The sequence below is a fragment of the Furipterus horrens genome, unplaced genomic scaffold, assembly GCF_987537825.1.
Source record: "Furipterus horrens unplaced genomic scaffold, mFurHor1.1.pri manual_scaffold_3, whole genome shotgun sequence".
Taxonomy (NCBI): Eukaryota; Metazoa; Chordata; class Mammalia; order Chiroptera; family Furipteridae; genus Furipterus; species Furipterus horrens.
The window spans coordinates 88,651,763-88,674,323 of NW_028327173.1; the positions used below are offsets into that span (position 1 = coordinate 88,651,763).

The following is a 22,561-nucleotide window of genomic DNA, read 5'->3' on the forward strand; positions in this document are numbered from 1 at the left end:
TGTTAACATATGGTCTGACATATAATTGCTGTTTTTCATAAGCAATGAGGTGAGTCCCAGTTGAATAGGCCCAACTATTGATGGTGAAAGACATCTGTATTTCAGGTTCTTTTCTAATCTGTGTCTAAAATGTGATACTGAAGTGAAAACAGCAACTTCTCCCTCCCAGGCATCCAGATACTGCCTTCTTAGCTAGAGAAGTAGACTAGCAGATCAGAGGCTTATTTGGGTCCATTCAGATGGTGGTCTGTCAAGAAGTGAATACTGAAACTTGATGACTTCAGTTAAGAAGGAAGAACTTCCAGTAAAATGTATTAGAACTCAGTAAATATTCAAGGACAGCTTCTTAAGCCAAGGAAGGATGCTATGAAATAAAATATCTGTGTAGCACGACCCTGTGACTTCATCTTGGAAATTCTAAGAATAATTTTTCCATAACTTGAGGTATAACTAAGATTGCCCCCAGGGATCTCTGCCTCCTAATATTCATGCCCTGTGTAATCCTCTCCCCTTGACTATGGGCTGGACCCAGTGACTCACTTTTAACAGAATATGACAAAATATGACATTCTGAGTTTAAGTTACAAAAAGATTTGGGGTTCTGTCTTGTTTGCCCTATTTTGCTCTCTTGCTTTCTCACTGTGATGGAAGTCAGATGTGAAGTTGTGAGCTGCCCTGTGGGAAGGCCAGCATAACAAAGAACTGAGAGAGGCCTCCAGCCAGGGAAGAACTGAGGCCCTCGGTTTACTGGTCTGCAAGGAGGCCATGAATGAGCTTAAAAGCAAAGTCTCTCTCAGAGGGCACCATGACCCTGGCTAACCTTGATCACAGCCTTGTGAGAAATCTTGAGTCAGAGCACGCAGCTAAGTCACTTTGAATTTCTAACATTTAGGGGGGTGGGGTTATTTTGAATTTTATGAATATATTTGAACACTCTTATCTTTTGGTGAATATATGTAAATATTTCTGTTAGAAATATGCCTGGGAGTAGAATTACTGGGTCACCACATGGATTCAGGTTAGTAGATAATGCCAAATAGTTTTTTAAAGGAGTTGCACCAATTACTCTCCTACCTGCAGTGTCCAAGACCAATCTAGTATCTCACTATTTTGGCTGGATACTTTGTTCCTTTCAATTCAGCACAGGACCAAGTATGCCCTAAGATTTTAATGGAATATTTTATTAGTAATAATACTAATGAAAAGAATCATAATCAAGGTACCTTTTAGATACCTAATCACCTGATGTATTAATTTTCAAAGAGCCATATACATACAACCAGTATTTATCTGTTATTAATTTACATGTATTGAGTACTAACAGAATAACACATTAAGTACTAGTTAGAATGGCTGTCTTTGAATTAGGTTTTATAGGAGATAACCATGAGTAAAGAAAAAAAAGTAGTCAAAGTAGAATTCTCTTATATTATGTTCTCAATATTAGGTTACTTAGATAAGCTCAGGCCTTTTTTTCTTTTTTTTTTAGCTTAAATTTCCCAGATAATGACCTTCATTTTTTTCTCAGCATTGCTAGTGAATATATCACTGAAGCCTATTGTTTTTAATCATAGAGAAAGGTGTTATTGTATACCTACTTTTCAATTTTATGTCAGCAATAACATTTTCTTAATCTATCTGGGCTTTTAGCATTGTATACTCAATGAAGCTAATTGGGATATTATTGAAGATAACAAACATTTCTTTTAATGATCAGCATAAAAGGCAGATTCTTTTATTAGAGTCGTACTTTTTGAATTCATGGTTATAGGCAAGACTAAAAAATAATATTCATGAGCTTGGCTTTGCATCTATAATAAAAGCAATGTATGAAAAAGCAAGCTTGGCAGCAGCAGATCAACACCATAAGCACTTCAGCCTGGACAGGCTTGGTCTTGGTGGGGGCGTGAACTTGTCATTTGAAAATTTCTGGAATATGGATGCTCATATTTGAAATATGGAAAACAGCCATAAGAAACTGGCACAAGAAATAGTAAAGGTTAAGTGGATGATAAAATATCATTATGTCCTTATTGTAGGAAAACATTGAAAACCTACATTAAAGGCCATAATTCATAATGTAAGGGCATGCTCTACTAAGTTTAGGAATTGCTCTTTTGAGGAACAGGTACAGAATGACAAATTTGATGGTCTCCTGCTTTCTGAGGACCATGTAGTCCTGCTGTGCACAGGCAAGAACAATGAGGGTACATTAGAGAGACTAACTCCAGTGCCTCTGTCAGGGATCATGGGGAGGTGACCTCCTGTGGGTTTTGGAGGATGCTTTGATGAAAGACTGCACAAAAATGTGGGGCCCAGCTGTGGCACAAAGGCTCTTGTAGAAGAGAGTCTGGGCAGGAGAATTGCTACCCATTATGATCACTGGTGACTGATGAGGACACATTTCTAGAGGGTAAGACTGTTTTAGGGTCATGCCATCAACTGTGGCAAAAGGGTGACATTTCCCTCCTGTATGGCTAGTTTATAATTCATCTTTAATGAGAAACTCTGGTTTCAGGCCATTATGGAACTCAGCTGTAGCAGTGACCACAAACTTTTAAGTATAACTAATATAAATATAAATTACATCTTTTCTATTGTGTTTCACATAGTTAGAGCTAAATCAGTATAGACTTCTGTGCAAATCAAGATGTTTTTGAATGTTCAAGGAAAAGAAATGGAATGTAGGTTCGTGACCAGACTATATGACTATTTTCTAGTGTTTTAGCTCGTGGAAAATCTGGATCTGTGTGGGTGTTAGAGGGTCTGACATCTCTTTGAGGTGCTCAGTGGAATGGTCCTATTTCCTAAGTCTTTGTGAAAGGACAATGCTATCCTTCATTAATTGTGCCCTCTCTCTACTTCAAGTTAATGAAATCTTGATGGAGGTGAAGGTGATGCAGTGTCTATAAAACCATAGTCTAAAAGGAAGAATTAAAGGCACCAGCAATACTTAAATTAGTCTTGGTAGTACACATGTTAGGTCTTTTCAAATCTGTGGAGGCTGTTGGTTGAGTAACAACAAACTATGTATCTCAATATATTTTTCAGAAAGAAAAAATTATGATCAAAACGCAACATTTCTTTGAAACAAGAATAGTATTAATCAGTAAGTTGCTCTCTTTTCTGAGCTTGTTAGGGTAAGTGCTCTGGTTATGTGTTACTGCATAATAGATACATAATAGATACATAGTAGCTTAAAACAATAACCATTTTACATATCTTATAATTTTGTTGGTCTAGAATTTGTGCAAGGCTTGGCAGAGTGAGTCTTCTGCTCTCAATGGTATTGACTGAGATCACTTGATGGCATTCAGCTGGCTGATGGACTGATCTGGAGAGCCAAAGATGGCTTCATTGTCATGTCTGGTCCTTGGTGGGGGTAGTTGGAAGGCTGAGCTCAATGATGATGTTTGACCAGAGCAACTACATGTAGATTCTTCAGTATAGCATTTTCAAAGTAGGGGAGCTTTCACATGGAAGCTCAGGACTTCCATGGAGAAGATTTCAAGAGACAAGAAGTGAAAGCCACTTGGGCAGAGAACTGATAGTGTTGTTTCTACCACATTCCATCACTCAAAGCAATCCTAGGGCTGCCTAGAATCAAAGGGAAGGGAGGAAAGTTGGACCCCCACCTCTCAATTGGTGGACTAAGAATATTTTATGGTTATTGATACTCTATTACTTGTTTTTACTAATAGAAATACTCACTAGGACTCCATATGTTTGATTAGTCTCAGGGATGGTGAAATATTTCTTAGATAATTACTTAAGTCCTAGAACAATGATTAATTAAAATGAAAATTAATGGGAGTTCAAGAATTGTAACAGCAGTAAGCTTACCAAGCATCTTTTAAAAAAATGTCTATTGTCTTTGGAGTTAGAAAATGCTCACTGTAACTCCTAGCAACGGAGGTGAGCACAGTTTCCCAGTAAGTTTCCTGCTGCAACAAAGGGGCATTTTCCCCCTCTTCTCATTTATTTTTGTGTTTGTTTTTTAAAGTATATTTTATTGATTATGTTATTACAGTCATCCCAATTTTTTACCCATTTTTCCCCCTCTGCTCAGTAGCTCCCTTCCCTCCAGAAATGCCACCCCCCGCCTTAGTTCATGTCCATGGGTCATGCATATAGGTTCTTTGGTGTCTCCATTTACTTTACTATTCTTAACGTCCCCCTGTCTATTTTGTTCTTACCAGTTGTCCTTGATCCCTGTACCTTTTCTCCCTTTTTCCCCTTTCCGCCTCCCGACTGATAACCCTCCATATGATTTCCATATTTATTGTTCTATTCCTGTTCTATTTATTTGCTTAAGTTTGTTTATTTTTTAGGTTTATTCGTTGATAGTTGTGAGTTTGTTGTTATTTTAGTGTTCATAGTTTTGATCTTCTTTTTCTTAAATAAGTCCCTTTAACATTTCATATAATAAGGGCTTGGTGATGATGAATACCTTTAGCTTTACCTTGTCTGGGAAGCACTTCATCTGCCCTTCCATTCTAAATTATAGCTTTGCTGGACAGAGTAATCTTGGTTGTAGGTCCTTGCTTTTCATCACTTTAAATTCTTCTTGCCAGTCTCTTTTTGAATGCAAACTTTTTTTTGAGAAATCAGCTGATAGCCTTATGGGAACTCCTTTGTAGAAACTCTTTTCTTTTCTCTTGCTGCTTTTTAAAATTCTCTCTTTATCTTTAACCTTGGGCATTTTAATTATGATGTGTCTTGGTGTGGTCCTCTTTGGGTCTAATTTGTTTGGGACTCTGTGCTTCCTGGACTTGTATGTCTATTTCGTCTATTTCCTTCACAAAATTAGGGAAGTTTTTTTTCATTATTTTTTCAACTAAGTTTTCAATTTCATGCTCTTCCTCATCTCCTTCTGGCATCTCTATGATTCAGATGTTTGTGTGTTTAAAGTTGTCCCAGAGGTTCCTAAGCCTCTCCTCATTTTTTTTAATTCTTGTTTCTTCATTCTGTACTGGGTGACTATTTCTTCCTTATGTTCCAAATTGTTGACTTGAACCTCAGCTTCCTTCCCTTCACCATTGGTTTTGTGTGGGTTTTTCTTCATTTTACTTAGTATAGCATTCACTTCTTCCCTTATGCATTTGTCATACTCAGTCATTTCTGTGATCATTGTTATCACCAGTGTTTTGAACTCTGCGTCTGTTAGGTTGGCTATTTTCTCATTGCCTAGTTCTCCCTCTGGAACCTTGATCTGCTCCCTCTTTTGGGCCATACTTCTCTGTCTCCTCAACTTGACAGCCCCCTGTGTTTGCCTCTGTGTATTAGGTAGAGGTGTTCCATCTGTTAAGTTATAAGGGGCGGAGCCTTAGGTATTCGTCAGTGTGGGGAGACCTGTTTGACCACTTTGTGACACTGTCTGGATGAGTATTACTTCTTTATATCTTTGTTTATTGGTCTTCCACGCAGTTCAACTTTCTGATAGGTCCTTTTTTTTTTTTTTTTTTTGGTAGATATAATCTTTCTTATGGTTGTGGAAGGATGAGAAGCATATCTACCTATGCCTCTATCATGGCCAGAAGTCTACGTATTTGTTTTTAAAGAGTGATATCTGACAGACATATACTCAAAATATGTTGTTGTTGCTACTGTTGTCTTCTTTTCATTTTTTATAGAGTCTTATGAAAGTAAATCTGAATCTCACTGAGTCAAGGTGCTAGAACAGAAAGAAAACCTTGTCCTAAGATGGGAAGAAGCATCTCTAGAAGCAGTTGGATTTCTTAGGTACTAAGTTGCAGAGCTTTGTCTTTAAGGCAGAAGTGAGCATGGCCCTGGGAAAAAGATTCTGAATCTTTAGCATTCCCTGCCCATGGTTATTCCATGGCTGCCCAAATGTTAGCCTCTACGAAGTTGTCTGTCATACACTTGTATCGGTTTTTGAAATGGGCAGCTCCCCTCAACATGCTATCTTTTCCACTTTCTCTACATCCCGTGGGAATATTTGAACTCAGATGTAGCTACACTCTAGTCTTATACTTCATTCACTGACCTGAGTTAGACATTCTATCCCATACTCTCTTGGCTTTGGCACACCTATATCTTTTAGTTCTCTGCATCCAGTGTGTTATTAGCATACTCTATTAGCCTCCCTCCACAACACGTCCGAGAAGGGACAAATTCTCATTCATAGAAGTGCTCTAGTTCTGACCCATACCTGCATTTCTGTGGCTAGGAATCTTTGCAGATATTTTCTCATGTGTGATCTCATCAATCATTATGGTGAATATGGAAAACCCTGCCTCTCTTTGATGGATATTTAGCATTTCATCACGCCCAGCTAATTGCACTTCTTAAAAAGGACCTTGCTCTTCCTTTCCTCTAGATTTTACATGAGCTCTTCTCTACCAAATGATCTCCAACATATCTCCTATTCTTTTTTTTTCAAGAGTCTATTTAAAAATTTTCCCATTATTCGTTCAGATTTTGGGAGAGCCTTTTTCATGCATCTTTTTCTGTTTATTTCTATGGTACTCTGGACATATTTGTATTAACATATTTATCCACTTGTACTTCATTTATGTATCTGGATCCTCCTCTGGCTTGTGAACTCTTCCTGGGTAGGGACAATGGGGTTCCCATCCTTGAATTCCCAAGCTCTGGTATGATGCCTAATATTCAATAACTACTTTTTGAATTCATGCCCGTATGCATTTATTAATGAGTGGTCGGGTGGTTAGTTGGATGATTGGAATAAAAAATGGACAGGTGGTTGGAAGGCTGGCTGACTGACTTGTGGGAGGATGGCTGAATGGTAGAAAGGGTGAATGGATGGATGGGTTGACTGACTACTAATCAACTTTATAATAATATTGGATGGATGTTCATAAATAAGCTTATACCTAGAGTTCTGTGAGTTTTAATTGTCAATAAGTCTAGTGCAAACTTCATTTTCCTCATATTACTACTATATAGATATGCACATTTTTGCCTGTTATACTATAGTTCTTCAAGGAGTCTTAAAATTGGTTTTAAATAAGGATTCTTAAAACCCTGGGGAGAAAAAAGAGATTTAAAGAGTGCACAGAAAACTAGAGGTTGATTTCACTGCCTACTTCTACCCAGGCTTAACTTGCCAGGATACATGGCTTCTTAGGCCTTTTAAGTTCTTCATCAACAGTTTGGAAAAAATTATATTTATTCCTTTTACAGGTTGATGGAATAAAATTATTTGAAGAAACCCCACATATATCTTTTACAACATCTATCTAGCTATCTACCTACCTACCTATCTAGTTTTGCATGTGTTCTTGTTAAGGTTTGCTTGATGTATTCTCCAGAAGAACCTGTGGAAATGTAAGTATTGTTTCTTCTCTTCAGTCATTGAAGCTATAAACACAAATAAGGATTTGTTCAGAAGCACAGAGGACTAGCACAGGCAGAAAGTAGGATTCAGAATCTCTGCTACTATCTGTGATACATTGATTACCATTACCAAATACAATTTGTAGAGCTACAGTATTATTACACAGTGTAGAATCTCAGCTATCAAAATAGTTAGGCTGGTTCTAACCTAGGCATAGCATATAGATTTTGTGTGCCAACTCCAAATTAGCTGGTAATAGCTTCCTGGAGTACTGTGTTGAGAAGGACTCTGAGGTTCTATCTGAGCTACAATTGTTTAGTTATGTCTTCCATGAATCTAGGTTCTCCTGTGAATATTTGCCATATAATTTTAATCTCTGTTTTAAGATCACAAAAGCTGTTCATTATGATAGGTATTCATGCTGACTTGTCCACTGATTCACCCTAATGATTCATGAGATCATTCATGAATAAGTTTCTGCAGATATTTTGCAATTTCTAGAAGCTGGTTTTTGAACTAAATATGTAAATATCCTTCTTCCATGAATGTGTTTAAAATGTAGAGGGAGCAGCGAGGAAAGCTAACTGTGACATCAATACCTACCAGAGTCATTTTTTTGAAAGAAGAAATGCGTGTCTTCCTATCCAGGTGGATTATCCACTGCAAAAGGAGGATGATTTATTGAGCAGTTGTGATTAGTAGTATGTTGTATTGAAAATTCAAAGCATTCACTTCTGTGCAGATGCAAATATAATCAGATTAACTTTATTTTAAGCTTTGATTACATTCCAGTTAATAAAAACATACTATGTTAAGCCAGTTTAACAGTCTAGCAAAATGCATTTAATTTTAAATTTGGATATTGGAAGGCTTGGCAAATGCTGGGAGATTACTTAATAGAGTTAGTATGATGTTCCTATGGGGATCACCTGCCCTCATGGACTCCTGGTGCTAAAGGCTCAGGAATAGTCTCAAGGGCTTGAAATGTGATTATATAGACCAGAGAATCCCATTTTGGCTTCCCCCTCAGATTTCTTCCTGTTGTTTTTTGTTTTTTAAGAGTCATGATCTACTGATCTAACGCATACCCTGGGCAGATCGGTGGATAATTCTGACTATAAATGAGTCTTGCAAATAAATACCCAGAAACTTTGTTGAAACCTTGGGGCAAAATACAAACGACAGGGTCTGCCGTACTACTGGCTATTTGCAAGGCAGATATTACCTCTCAGCATCTGAATGGAGAGCTGAGGTCTCCATGGGTGATGTGAAGGACAAGCAAGAGTTAGTAGCTGCCCATCCTCCCACATGTTTGGTCACTTAATCTGCCAAATTATCCGAATTGTTGGGTTTATTCTTATTCTATCTCTAAGAATGTACCTGAGTCTGCATCATTATGGAAAGCTGATCCCATAGAGACAGGTGAAGTATAATCACTAATTAAAGACTAATTCCTCATTCCTTCTGTCACAAGCCAGCCTCATTATTTTCTAGTACAAGCATACTTGCCTTTTTTCTTCTTCTGTTTTTTTTGTTTTGTTTTGTTTTGTTTTTTACAAATTGAAGGCAAGACCCTTCACCATCACAAAGATTACAACTCATTTTCTTGAGATAGTCTCTTTATTGTGGTGATCTGGAATGGAATCTGCAATGCCTCTGAAGTATGCCTGTACTGCAGCCCAGAACGGGTTAAAGTAAGGGCTATTGGTCCCTGCTGATCAAGCCATGGTGTGACACCTCCTATAAAATGCACCATAAAACTACATTATTTAATAGGTCTGAGTATTGCACCTGCTTCCTTAGCTTCTCTTAGGTGATTAAGTTTCTCACAAATGCAATTTGTTAATATAGGACCACATCTTCTCACAAGGTAAATCTGTGAAATTTGGCAGGCAGTTGCTTTGCTGCAGGTGCAAGATGAAAGACCTTTCCCTGGCTTTGCCAAGAAGACAAATGATGCTGTACTTAATCCATGGGAAAAATATTCTGATGCGGAGGGCAGACCCTGTTTCTATGAGAGGAGAATAGACTTCTAGGGCTCAAATCATGTGCTTCCCTCCATTTGGGAGAGTATGTGTACCCTTAAAGGCTGAGTGGGGGATCACCTGTCTTATTTTACATGAGGCCAGGTATTAAGCGAATTCCCTTGCTAAGGGAAGACATTTTATATTTGAAGCTGCAGCCATTTGTGATGATAAATGATGACTTTTACTCTTATGATCTATGAGAGCTTAATTAGAGCTTAATTAAAGCTAATGCTCAGAATCCTTTGGAAGGTGGAGCCATTACAAACTAACTTCCACTCTGAATAGCCTGGGTTTGGAAAGTGTGTTTTTGCATTCCTCCTCTGGTGCCCTATCCAGTCATGTCTGGGTCTTCATACCTAAGTTAAAGCAAGAGCTGACTAATTTTTCATTAGAATTTCCTTAGGCAAGACTATAAGAGGCCAAATGCCTCGTTCCATCTCAGCCCTATGCATTCACACAGAGGGTTGTCTTTGAATCTGCAAATCCAGCTCGCCATACACGTGTCTCAGGGAGTCACTGGTCATGCTGGCTATCAGCTTCCGAGGGCCAGAGACCCAAGGCCGACACACTTCTTCCCATTGCACAGTGGAGTTGGGCCGGATTTCACTGAAAGATGAAAAGAGAGGAAAGGTTTTACTTCCCAAAAAGGCAGATTTAGTTTTCTACCTTGATCAGGAAGCAGTGAGAACTCCTGATCTCTTCTCTCAGTTGATGGTGGCTAGAAGGGTGTCTGGTTCCACCTGTTACAACCCAAATAAGGCCCCTAAGAAGGCTCTGCTAGGGCCTGCCAGTGACAGTCCCTTGGGTCATGGTTTTTTCCTCTTAGGTGCATCAGCATGTTTCTCACTATATGTGGTCCATTTCTGGTGCAGCTAGACTGAGCCCTACCAGCCATGAGTTAACTGAACTCTTTGTTCCCAAGCCTCCACAGTAGCCTCATCAATGTCACTGACCTGCCTTGGCTCATTTTTTGACCCTCTAGTTCCCATCTGGGACTCAACTTCTATCTGAATTCCCTGAATGCCTTTCCAGAGGTGCTGACACTCTGATTAGTTCTTACCAGCTTCCTTGAGATAGAATTTGCTCCCAGGCCCAAGATCATAACCCTGCCTGCTGCCCATGGACTTTGAGTGTGTGTATGCTCTGTAGTTCATAATCCTCCTTCAACCACCAAACTAGGTCCTCTGCCCATGCACCTTTCTGCTCCTCATTTGTTGCCTACTGATAGTGGTCTTGGCATTCTCCTCTTCCTCTTCAACCCATGCTCTCAGGCCTTCCTAAGGTTCATGATCAAGCTCACTCCAGTGCGAAACTGTGGTCATTCAGGGTTGGGGGCATCTAAGCTTCTCTGGAGTGCTTCACATATATCACCCCATGCAGGCTTTAAGAGAAGATTATAGCAGATTTTATGTGTATGATAGTCCCTTGAGGTAGATATTATCTGACACACTTTAGATTAAGAAAAATGGAAGATAAAACAAGTGGAACGAGTTTTATAAGACCACAGAGATGTTAATGGGCAGAGACGGGATTTGAATCCAGGTTATCTGATTTACATATCCATGCTTTTTCTACTACTATATACTTTATTTTTACTATATCCTATAAGAAGATGGCTTTTTTATCACCTTTTTTGCTTTTCCACATGTTTCATTTCTCAAGTAAGTCAGATACCCTTTTATTCTGTACCAAGAGCTTCCTACAAGTGTTGTTTGTGGAGGACTCCTGGTCTTTGCTCCCTGACTCTCAGTGAGAGCATGTGCTGGTTGGCTTTGCATGGGACCCTGGGCTAGTGCTTTTCTGAGAGAGCATCAGGGAAATGAATGGAGACCCCATGCATGTTTTGAAAAGAGAGAAAATGAATCTAATTATTTTTAGGGTGTATTGAGTCACAGCATGTGAGAATTGGAAAGTATGTAGACATTACTTAGGTCAATGCTCTCATTCTACAGATGAGGAGACTGAGATCCAAAGTGACATATGGAAACTTCCATGGTCACAGAGATTGACGGTCCAGATGATGGAAGAAGAGAGACCCACTGGGGGACACAATGAGGGTACTTGTGTTCAGAAGTGAGAAAAGTATTGTGTAGATTAATTCTGTAGCTAGATCCATAGATAGATCTATGGGGCTGGAAGAAGGTACTTTCGTTAGCACCATGAAGGGGCCTGGGGAACCAAAGGATCTGGGAGTAATATTGTAGCTTCAGATTGGGGGTGGTTAGAGGGCTTGCAAGGAAGGAGAATTGTGAAGAAAAGTCAGGAATGGTTCAAGTGACTCATCTGCATGAGACCCCAGTTGCTCTTGGGGGCTGGAGCCATATTGTATCACTTTGGACAGACAGAGCCAAAGTGAAGGGAGAAACATGGGGCCACACACTTGTGCTTCACCTATTCTATGTAAAGTTGGAACCTAAAGATTTCCTCAACTGTCACTAAAACTATGCATATTTCAGCTGGCTGTGGGTGTATCCTCTGAGATAAAAAAGGGGGAAAGGGCCCAAGTCTTAGAAATCCAGGTGTTAACTAAGAAATCCCTTTCTGTCTTGTATCTGTGGCCAGTGAATAGAGAAAGGCATCAAAGGCCTCGAGAACCTCTCTCTTCGGGGCTGCTCCAAGCATTGACTTTAACACTGAGAGTCTAAATGTCTCAATTAATTTGGTATTTGTTAATGCTTTTCCTAATTTTTGTTCTTTATAAATGTGACTATATAAATTATTTGAATCAGTTACATAAAAGCCAAACTATGTGAAAAGTACAAACATAAAATCTATATATGTATTTTTCAAACTCAGTAAATTGATTTTATGATTCTAGGTTTAAAAATCATTGACCTCACCATGGGTCTCCTCACCAGTAAAAGGTGCACACTATGGAATATTGAATAGGGTATGAAGAGTTTATATTTGTACTGTGCTTAGAACTATGGCAAGGCATGGTAAGTGCCAAGTGTTAGGTATATGGTGCTTTTATTATCACCATAACTTTTGTGGCTGCTGTTTGCTCTGCCTGGATCCTCTGCAAAATAATTTAGTACAATAAGTTCCTACTGCCTATATGTAGAAAAAGTTCTTCATCCTTAATTTACAGTGGTTAATTCAATAGGTATATAGGTTTTGAGATATTTATTTCTCAATAACTATGTTACTTTACCTTGATGCATTTATTTTCCCTTCTCTTGTTTCCCCAAGTGATCAATCAGAAACATTTCATGGAATAGTCATCTTGCTTAAGCATCTGGCCTGGAGCCGGGGAATGTAGGTAAGTATTGGGTTGGCCAAAAAGTCTGTATGGTTTTTTTCCATAAAATAAAAGACACATTTTTCACTTTCACCAATAACTTTATTAATTTGGTTATTTTAAATATGTCACCTATCTCCCACTATTGGCTTCTAGTGGGTAGAGGCCAAAGATGATGCCAAACATCTCCCAATGCATAAGACAGCCTCACAGCAAAGAATTATTTGGCCAAAATTTCAAGAGTATCAGGTAACTTTGAAAACCATTTTTGACATGTTTGATCAGTCACAGCACCTGCTCTATACACCACACAAATCTATTTTTTGTATGTCAGTTGCATTTTTACCTTTCTTGAAATAATATAGCATGATACACTGCAAATGTTGAGTATTTTCTTCCATCTTCAATATTAAAATGGCTCCACGAGAATTAACAAATTTTGATGTTTTTATTAATGCATGCTGATATGTCATCTGTCACAATACAATCTAACAAAATTGTTTTGAATGAAGTTAAAGACAACTAAGCACCACTAGAACCATCATATGGAAAATGCCAAATGAACTTTTTGGCTAACCAACACCTCAAACAGAAACTACAGTGTCTGAGCTTTTCTTCATCATTTGTGCTTACTCATCCACATGATGATATTCACACCTGTATCACATGCATGCATATCTGTATAATAATCATATATGAGTACCACACAAAGATTCTCATACAAGTAAATACACATGCATGTCTAAGTATGCATGATGAATCGATACAGAAAGAGAGAAATAAATCTTTTACCCATCCTGGTAAGTGGAGTAATACTGGAATAATCTCATTTGCCTGAAAATAGATGTGGTGATAAATGTTTCTCAGTAATGTGCTGAGCCATCAGGATATGCTGGCCATTTATCATCTTGAACACACACAGGCAAATGGGATTATTATTACAATAAACTGCAACTCTCTATGGTTTGTACTCCATGTGTCTAGCCCACAGCTTCTGTCCTACTTGAAAAACTCAAAATTTAAATAAAAATTACAAAGTCAGGGAACTTTTCTCTTGAAATAACTTCCTAAACCTGATCATTTTTTAAAGAGAAAAATGAACCTGGAAGATGAATTATTTGATGTCCTGGGAGTATCAAGTGCAGAAACTTGAAACCTGAAAGTCTGTGGGAGGAGGTGGGGGAAGAGCAGGAAGGTAAGTTTTCTTGGAGTTAGAGGTGACTTGTACCCTGATCAAGGAATGAGACATGGCACCCACTGCCTTCCTTGTTCCTATTTCAATTCTCTGCTCGCCAGCTCCCACCTTCCAGGCTCACTGCTTTGAGTAAGAAACCCCCTGCCTTCTAGGACCCCAGCAGGGGCGTGGGTGGACAGGCAGGGTGGTGACTCCCTTGACTATTCACAATGGGTATCCTAGAAAGGAAGACAGTCTTGTGAAGGATTCTGGTTCTACAGAATTGCCTTTTTTAAGAGTCCAATTTATTATATAGATCTGCTACTCCTAGATCAGATCTTGGCAGCAGAGGACACACTGGCATGTTTCTAATTATCTAGCTGGCTCTGGTCTTGGTTGTGAAGGTCTGTGCTAGAGTCAGAAAGAAATGGATAAGTAGGACTCTCTCCAAAGTCCCAAACCCACACCTAAATGATGAGTATTTTTCAATTTTTGACAGTCTCTGAGAAATAAAGCTTCCCTGGCTTTGAAGAGATCCACTCCTCTGGATTTGAATTCCCATAAGAGATTGAAGACATGGCATTCTGTCTGTTACCTATTTGCCATAGACAAATATATTGAAGTAACTGCTTATAGTACCTTAAGCAGAATATGGGTGGGACATTTGCTTAGTGTCCCTGTAGTGACTGGTCTCTTTCATCGTTTCACTGATTAGCTACACTTTGTCTCCCCCAATGTCAGATATTAATGATAAACAATTCACTGGACACTCAACCTACTTTGAACCTTATAACTCCCAAATGGTGGGTAATTGTACTGTATGAGCATTAGTTTTTCTTCTAACACATAGATTGTTTCCTTTCATGCCTTGGCTCTCAATAAAGGTGGGATTCTTGGCAAAGCCAAGGTTTAAAGGTAGCAGGAGGTTCTGGTACCCTCAGATGAAACTTATGGGATTACTGTTTGAGAAGAAAAAAATGGACACAGTAGGGGGCTGTTTTGAAGAAGAAACGTGTTTCACTTTGCCTGAGCAATTCTTGTTTCTAATTCCAGTGAGAAGGTGTGAGTACGGGTGAGTGAGTCTATAATTTCTGACAAAAGTAGTATTATTGCTGACCTCTCCCTCTCTCTGTGGTTGATTTCTAATTTAATTCTTTTTTTTCCCTACTACAATTTTCCTATTAGCACAGGAAGGTTGTTATGTTTTGTGCTTGCATATTTTTAAAGTACTCAAATTATTTTCTCTGCTGTTTATTACATCCACAAGCATCAGGCATCTCTTAAACTATGGGAGGTAGAAACTGTGAGTACTGTAATTTGAAAGAAATGCAGAGAGCCCTTATTGGGCAAATTGGTTTTTAAAAGTGCCCCATAAGGGGTGAAGGAAGCCTTGCAGTTGTCCTACAGATTTCAGAGCAATGTAGCTTCTCTAAAGGACATTGGGGAAACTCCTAACATATCTGGTCATCAGGCAGTTTCCAGAGCTTCCTACCTCCCTTTCTATACTTTAGAAGGTCACCCCACAGGAAATTTGCTAGATTGATTGATGCTGACAGAAACTTATTTGTGGTAGAAATGAAAGTAATAAACCGCAAAGATTGGGATCCATTCTGGGTGTCACATTCTAAGAGGATCACTGACAAATTGAGTATGTGGGAGAGGGAGGGAGCTAAAACCACATTAGAGGTAAGAGGAATGAAGTAAGGGCAGGTATAGAGAAGACTCAAGGAAGATGTGACAGTTGTCCACAAACATTTACAACCATCAGATGGAAGAGAGTTAGGCCTTATTCTATGTATAGGTCCAGATGACAGAATTGGGATCATTGGTAGTAGCAAAAGGTACAATTGTTTTCTAACAGTTAGAGTTACCTGACCATGGAATGGTCTGTTTTCAGCCTTTGTCAGTAGAAGTCACAGAAGCTGAGAACTGTATGGTACAATCTGATGTTGTTAGGTGTGAATGAAGCAGAGTTTCATTATGTTATTAGAAAGCCTGGGTTAATTATTGGTCCCCTGACTAGGGAACTAGGTCTACAAATTTTCAGGTTCATCTTTATTCTACTGAAAGCAATAGTTCTAGAGAGAGTACTTAGTTGGTAAAATCTGGAAGCTGGAGTTGAAAAGAAAGTATCCAAGAAAAGGAACACCTAAGAAATAGCATAATGTTTGACACATAGTAGGATAATAAATATTAGTCAAATTGTTACATGAGGAAGTAGTATGGTAGAATGCTTGAAACTTGGGTTCTGGAATCAGCCACCTTGAGTCTGAATCTTAGTGCTACTCTTATAAGCTGTGCACTTTGGGGCAAGCCAGTTGACCTCTCAAAGCCTCAAATTCCTCTCCCACTCAAGGGAGATAACAACAGTACCCACGTCATTTGGGTGGTTTTAGGGATTAAAAGATGGAAGTGTCTATCAAACCAACCCTATTTTTACCCCATGCCAGTAAGGAAGTAGCAGCTTCTCAGACATTTTCACTGATAAGTTTTGGAAAAGACAGACAGAAAAAACTTCTCAGAGCCCCACATCACTGTCTCATATCCCCCCAGCACATACCGGAACATCTTCTTCATTGGTTTTATCACTCCAGGACCATCCAGGCGTATCCAAACATTTTGCAGAGTTTCTTTTAAAGGATTGGTGAACTCAACTGTCACAACCATATCAGAACCAACCATTTTAGCGCCACGGACCTGAGAAATGAATTGGGGGAGAACACAGCTCATTAGCAGAACATAAACCTCTCTCTGCTCTCTGGGGTCCTTAACCACCTTCACGTCTGCTTTGGTTTTACAATAGGATTATTTTTTTGGCAATGGAATCACTGAGATGAGGATAACTTACTGCTTTGACTGGGAGATACCTATTGAGAAGAAGATGGAAAATTACTAATTAGAATCACACTCTTTTCCTCATTATAAAATCACCCTAATTAGAGCTCAGGTTAATAGCCTGGCTACCAGCTGCTCTTTGTCAGCAGGACGTGGAAATGCGTTTGGTGTAACAACAGATTTCTGTGGTGAGGGCAGCAGAGCCAACTCTGCTTCTGGACGGGGCTCAACTTTCCTGTCAGAACTTGGGGGATTCCTGAGTTCAAGAGGAAGAAAATGCTCCATGGGGCCTGCGCCTTTTCACTACTAGAGACACTGTAGAGAAATGTGTCCAAAGAGGGAGTCCTCACTGTTAAACTTGAAGAGGAGGACGCTGGACATTAAAGTAGTCAGAAGAGGCTTCATCTGCAGCTACAATATCTGAGTCTGGAGAGTGTGAGGCTATTTGTGGTGAGTTTATCCATAACAAATCTCAAAAGCATCAGGTTTTTGGCAGCTTCAACACTTTCTAGCAGTAAGGCCTTGTCACTTCCTCAACCTTTCTGAGACTGTTTCCTTGTCTCTGAAATGGACTGGCATTTCCATGGGGTGATCTATGGAGAATGCTATTATTAGTAGTTGCTTTGATGCTGTGTTTACTCTGTGCCAGCACTGTGCCACACACTGGGAACTATATGCTTTTCCAACACCAACACAATGTGCTGGAAAATGGCCAGGGGCGGGGTGGGGTGGTCCAGCCTTTGCTTGTTTGCTTACGGGCTGTGTATCCAAAATGGATGGATCTGTATAAGCTCTAAGTAACGGGAACAATATAATAAAAAATTTTCCCCCATAAGAAAGGGATAGAATGAGATAATATGTAGAAAGCAGCTAGCACACTGCGTGAAACATAGCAAAGATTTAACACATTATAGCGTCTACTTTTTTGAAGTGGCGATGCTTGGGGTAGTTTGTTTTATTCACCTTATATTCTAGCCCACTTTCTACTCCAATATCTAGCCAACGTCCAGTAAACATTTGTTAAATTAGGTTGACTGCTTAAAAAAGTAACTTAATGGTTATTTGATTTTTCTGTATAACAACCCATTATTACACCTTATTTCTTTAAGCAGTGTGTGTAATATAGGAAATATCATGTAGAAATGAACCTTTCTTATGAAAGGGGGAGGACATTGCCCAGAGAAGAAGACTCTATAGTCAAGAATAGAACTTTATGGCTTTATTCTTTAAGATACAGTTTATGACTTAATCTATATCCATGGGATCTTTAAACTCTGCAAGAAAAATAAAAATTGCAGCCAATGCCCAAATCCCCATCTCATGGGATGGGGTGGGTGGAGAATAGGTTCAGAGGAGTCAGGATGGAGCAGATAGTGATTAAAAAGGTGACTATAGCAGATATCACCTGCAGAGCCCAGACCATGAGCCAGGCCATGTGTTCTTCACTTCAGCCAGTGGTCTTCAACCTGGCACGCACAACAGAATCACTTGGGGAACTCTAAAATTACAGGGGTCTAGCTTTGCACAGTGGCAGTATCATAGCCAATGGAGTTTAACTGAGGAGCAATTATTGCTAATTAAAATTACAGAGGTCCAGGCCTAAGCCAAACAATTACATTAGAATGTCAGGTGGTAGAGCCTCTCTACTTCAAGCACCCCTGCTGATTTCTAAGGACCAACTTAGAAAACTGTGCCCCCCCCCCACCCCGTTGAAAACCACTGATGCAGAAAAAACAGTTGGAAGACAGACTGGATTTTTCCTTTTTCCCATATGTCCTGACTCTATCACAGATGTTGGAGGTATAGAAGTACATTATAAGAATAATTTACATGATACCCTAGGTTTAATTCATAAATGTGTCCAAAATATTTTCCCTTAGTTGAAAAATTTTTTTCAGAACACTTTTGCATTTTAAAAATTACAAACTAAAGATAACATTTACGAAAACAATCTACATTTGAGGAAGTGGGACTGCTTCAGAGACACTATTGGTAAAAGTATTTGCTCTGATCACTTGAATTTTGGGTGGGTGGGGGGAATATTTTGAAGGCATCTGCCTTCTTCTGCATGCTCAGACAAGTCTGAGCACAAGCCCCTTAAAAAATATCTGATAATAGCCACTGACCCTTCCTCCACACAGATATACAGTGACAAATATAAGAGACATGCACAACTTGCATGTAGTTTTAGGAGAGTCATTTAGACAGACCCATGTCATCTGACCATGGCCCTCTGGGACTCATGGGCTCCAGGTTGAGAGTCACTTCCATACTGGTAGGAGAGCTCTACAGGAAGGTCCTGGGACTGTGGAAAGCCAAGTGTACCTTTCCGGGTCACTGACGAAAGTGGTAGGGGAAATCGGGTATTTGAAAGGTTGGTCCATGTCTTTGGGTCTTCATGGATAGATTTTAGATCTGAATATGATTAGAAGAATAAGTTTTCTCAGATAATTTCATATGTCATGCCTAATCAGTTTGCTTCCAGAGATTATAATTAGCAGCTGGCAGGGGTATATAAAATACTGCCCAGCTTTCCCTGATGCTGAAGTGGGGAGGAGGCTGGAGAGGAGTGGGAAATGAAAAAAAGAGAGAGAGAGAGAATAGAGTATTTCTTTTGCAATTAACAAAGACTCAGTGTTTCTTTTCTGACATTTGTCTCCTGTACCCAAATTTAAACTTCCTTCACCTGACCACTGAGATGATAATGAGCCTTAAAACTCAAACCAAACCAAATACAAAAGCCTGCCCAAAATTTAACGTCACTATTTTCTGCTTAGGAATTTAAGTGGTGATATTTACCCCCATTATTTTGAAGAAAATGGAGCCTGCATATAGTATTTTCATATTGTGTATTGATTTAGGTGACGTACTTTGCTATGGCATTTGTGAAATGCTGTGAATGATGACTATTGTGGGTGAAAATGTTCAAATCTAATTTCTTTAGGAAATATGCATTGCTTTTCTTCAATGCTGTAAAAACAATTCCATATCCACTTAATTGTATTTCTGATTTTCTTGCTCTCATAAAACCTTATGTAAAGGGAGCCTCTAGCAATCCAGGGATGGTTAGATTAAGAAGACACTTTTGTGTGTATTCACCTTAGAGAATAGCCACCCTCACAGCCACCCCACCCCCAGGCTGGGCACAGTCTGCATGGGGAGGTGTTGACCTAGAGTAGGTCCTGGCATCCCCCTGGAGGGTTGGCTGGGACACTGTATGTGACCTGCATTATCCTCACTGCTGCAGGTCCAAGGCACCGAGGCCTGGCCAATCAAAGCTTGTGGTGCAGACATTCTGCTTATGGGTTTCTATGAATTACCCACTTTCATAGGCCCTGTCCATGGGAGAGGAACCCCCCAGGCTGTGTGGCAGTGGTGGTCAACCCATGAGAAAACAGGGCAGCTGAGCTCCTGGAGATCACCAAGGACTGAACAGAAATACTACCAATCTTTCAAAGAAAAAGTCAATAACAATGTTCTCAACGTTGAGTTCTTCTCTGATAACTTTAAAAAGCATTTTCTATGACTTATGAACAGAGGGGCCACAAATAACTATCCATTGAGTGAATTAAATAAATGAATAAATTAATGAGTGACAGATTAAAGAAAGGGATCAATAAACACTAGAAATTTCTTTTAGTCAAAAGAACAAGTAAGTAAGGAGCAAATATGTGTTAAAACCTAATGTTAATGCCACTCAAGGCCAACAGTTACATTGTGGGGACTGTATTCACCCTAGGGGTGGGGAAGGCACTGAGGCATGTTAAAACACATGTTAAAAAAATCTTAGGGAACAGTTAATTTTTCTTATTTTAAAAGTTCAAAAGAATTTTTTTTTTTTTTTTTTTTTTTTTTGTATTTGGAGGCACCCATGTGTTCATGGTTGTAATTTTATACACATAGAAAATTATACACATAGAAAGTGGTTATGTTTTCTCTCAGCAAAACTGCTCCTAGCTCATATGAGAAAATGAATTCTACTGGTGTTTTGTGATGTTATGCAAAAGCTGTAGGCCTTGTTTCACAGGATACTACTATGAAGGTTTTGGCACTTGAGCTTTTTAGAATGGCACTTGGAAGAGTTTATTTCCCAGATACTGAATGGAGGTCATCCAAGGAATGTGTAAAAGCCTCTGCTTTCTTTCCCCCCAGCCTTCCCCCAGGCTCTTAAAGAGGGTACAAGGCACACACTCAACACCAGGTGAGTGTTACCAGAGGGCTGCATGCTGCTCTAAGCAGTTCTTAGGGTGTTACTGCGGGATTTACAAGCATAGATGGGATTAGGCAGGGAAGGAGGAAACTTTTATCAGCAACTACCAGGTCCTGGCACGAGCTAAGCACAAACATTAAAGATGTTAACTCACAAAAACCTTGTGTTTTTTATGTGATTGTAATTAACAACAGCAGTATTATAATTACTAGAGGGTTGATCATTTTGCAAAAGGGGACACTGAGGTAACTTCAGAGAGAGAGGATGTGTGTTTATGAAAGAGAGAAAGAAAAGAAGGAGGAGGAGAAGAAGAAGGAGAAAAAGGAGAAGAAGGAGGAGGAGGAGGAAAGGAGGAGAAGAAAAATAAAAGGGGGGTTAGATATGTGTGGTGGAAGCTAATAGACATTAGTCTTCATTGAGTACTTACTATGATCAAGGTATTATACTATGCTAAGCTCTATATGGTAATTATTTAAGTGATCCCTCCCAGAAACCTAATGAAGTTAGTACTATTATTGGACCCATTTTACTTCTGAGATGGTTGAGCAATTAGCCCAAAGCAGCCCAGGTAGGATTATGAACCCAGGTGGTCTGACTGCAGCCACATCTCTAAGCCAACATGCTACTCGGCCCCTGTACAAAAGGGGCTGCAGGTGTACCTGCTGGTGTTCTTGGTCTAGTGGACTTGGATGAGAACATTAAAAATGTGAAACTTCAGTGTTGACAGTGGGAGAAACCCCCCAGAATGCTATTCCCACATAACACACCACAGATTCCAGACAAACCAGTCTAGCCTGGAGACCAGCTGAATCCCCCCATTGCCTCTATCCTCTTCAAAAAAATAGCTGTTCATTGAAAATCAAAATGCCAAAGAGTCTTTTTCTGACTTAAAGCATCTTACAACTATCAACACATGGGAAGGCAGAGAAAAATTCTATGTCTGATTTTAATAAAATATACTTTTCTTATCAAAATATTTTGATAGCATGTAAAAAGAAATGTGTGCTCATTAAAGTTTAATGAATGTCTCTTCCTGCCATTTTTCGTATGAAGATCACACACTATGATTCATGCATGGTGGGTAGTGGGAATAGTTAACTTATCATCATGGGGAAGAATGCAGTCCAAGACTGGGTTCATACAAATGTTACGTACATGTCCATTGGCCAACTGCGTTGATTGACAGGTGTCTGAATCCCACCTGTGGATTCAGACAGGTGGTCTAAACTGTCCAGATTGGCCTCTATTTTCTCTAAAGAGGGGGCTCATTCAGAACAACTGCAAACCTGCTGCCAGGTAACTAGTCCCAAGGCTGAGCTCAGGACTCCCAGAATAAGACAATGACTTGGGCAATGGCTTTGAGAAAAAGGGAGAAAGAAAACATGTTCCAACTCTTGGAAGGGCAGAGTTGAAAATAATGTTACACTTATGTTCTAGAATCTTCACTGAAGCCTTTGCTCATAGACTCAATTATAAAGCTCTCATCCAAAAATTTTAGGCTCACCTTATAATAGCCCCAAGCTGCCTTTCTAGGTTTATCACCATTAGTTCCCTGCTTCCAGCCTCAGCACTAACCAAAGCAGGCTTCTATTTGCTCCTTATACCCGCCATCTACCCCTCTCCTTGTCCTTGATTACATTTTCCTAGGATCTGGAGTGATCTCTCCATCCATCTCTACTGCTTGAAATGCTGTCCATTCATTGAGAATCATCTATTGCTCTACAGCCTTGATTTTTGATACCCCATTTCAGCC

At 39.4% G+C, this 22,561-nt stretch overlaps 1 protein-coding gene across 1 annotated transcript in view; it reads right to left on the reverse strand.

Annotated features, from left to right (window-relative positions):
- Positions 1 to 8,070: 8,070 nt before the first annotated feature.
- The window catches only part of F13A1 (coagulation factor XIII A chain), a 206,373-nt gene continuing 191,882 nt past the window's right edge, over positions 8,071 to 22,561 (reverse strand). Inside the window, exons 14-15 of the mRNA XM_090269844.1 lie at positions 16,324 to 16,460; positions 8,071 to 9,954 (exon numbers count right to left, since the gene is read on the reverse strand). Of these exons, the coding sequence (XP_090125970.1) occupies positions 9,801 to 9,954; positions 16,324 to 16,460 (291 nt within the window). The 3' untranslated portion in view covers positions 8,071 to 9,800. The remainder of the gene's footprint in view (positions 9,955 to 16,323; positions 16,461 to 22,561) is intronic.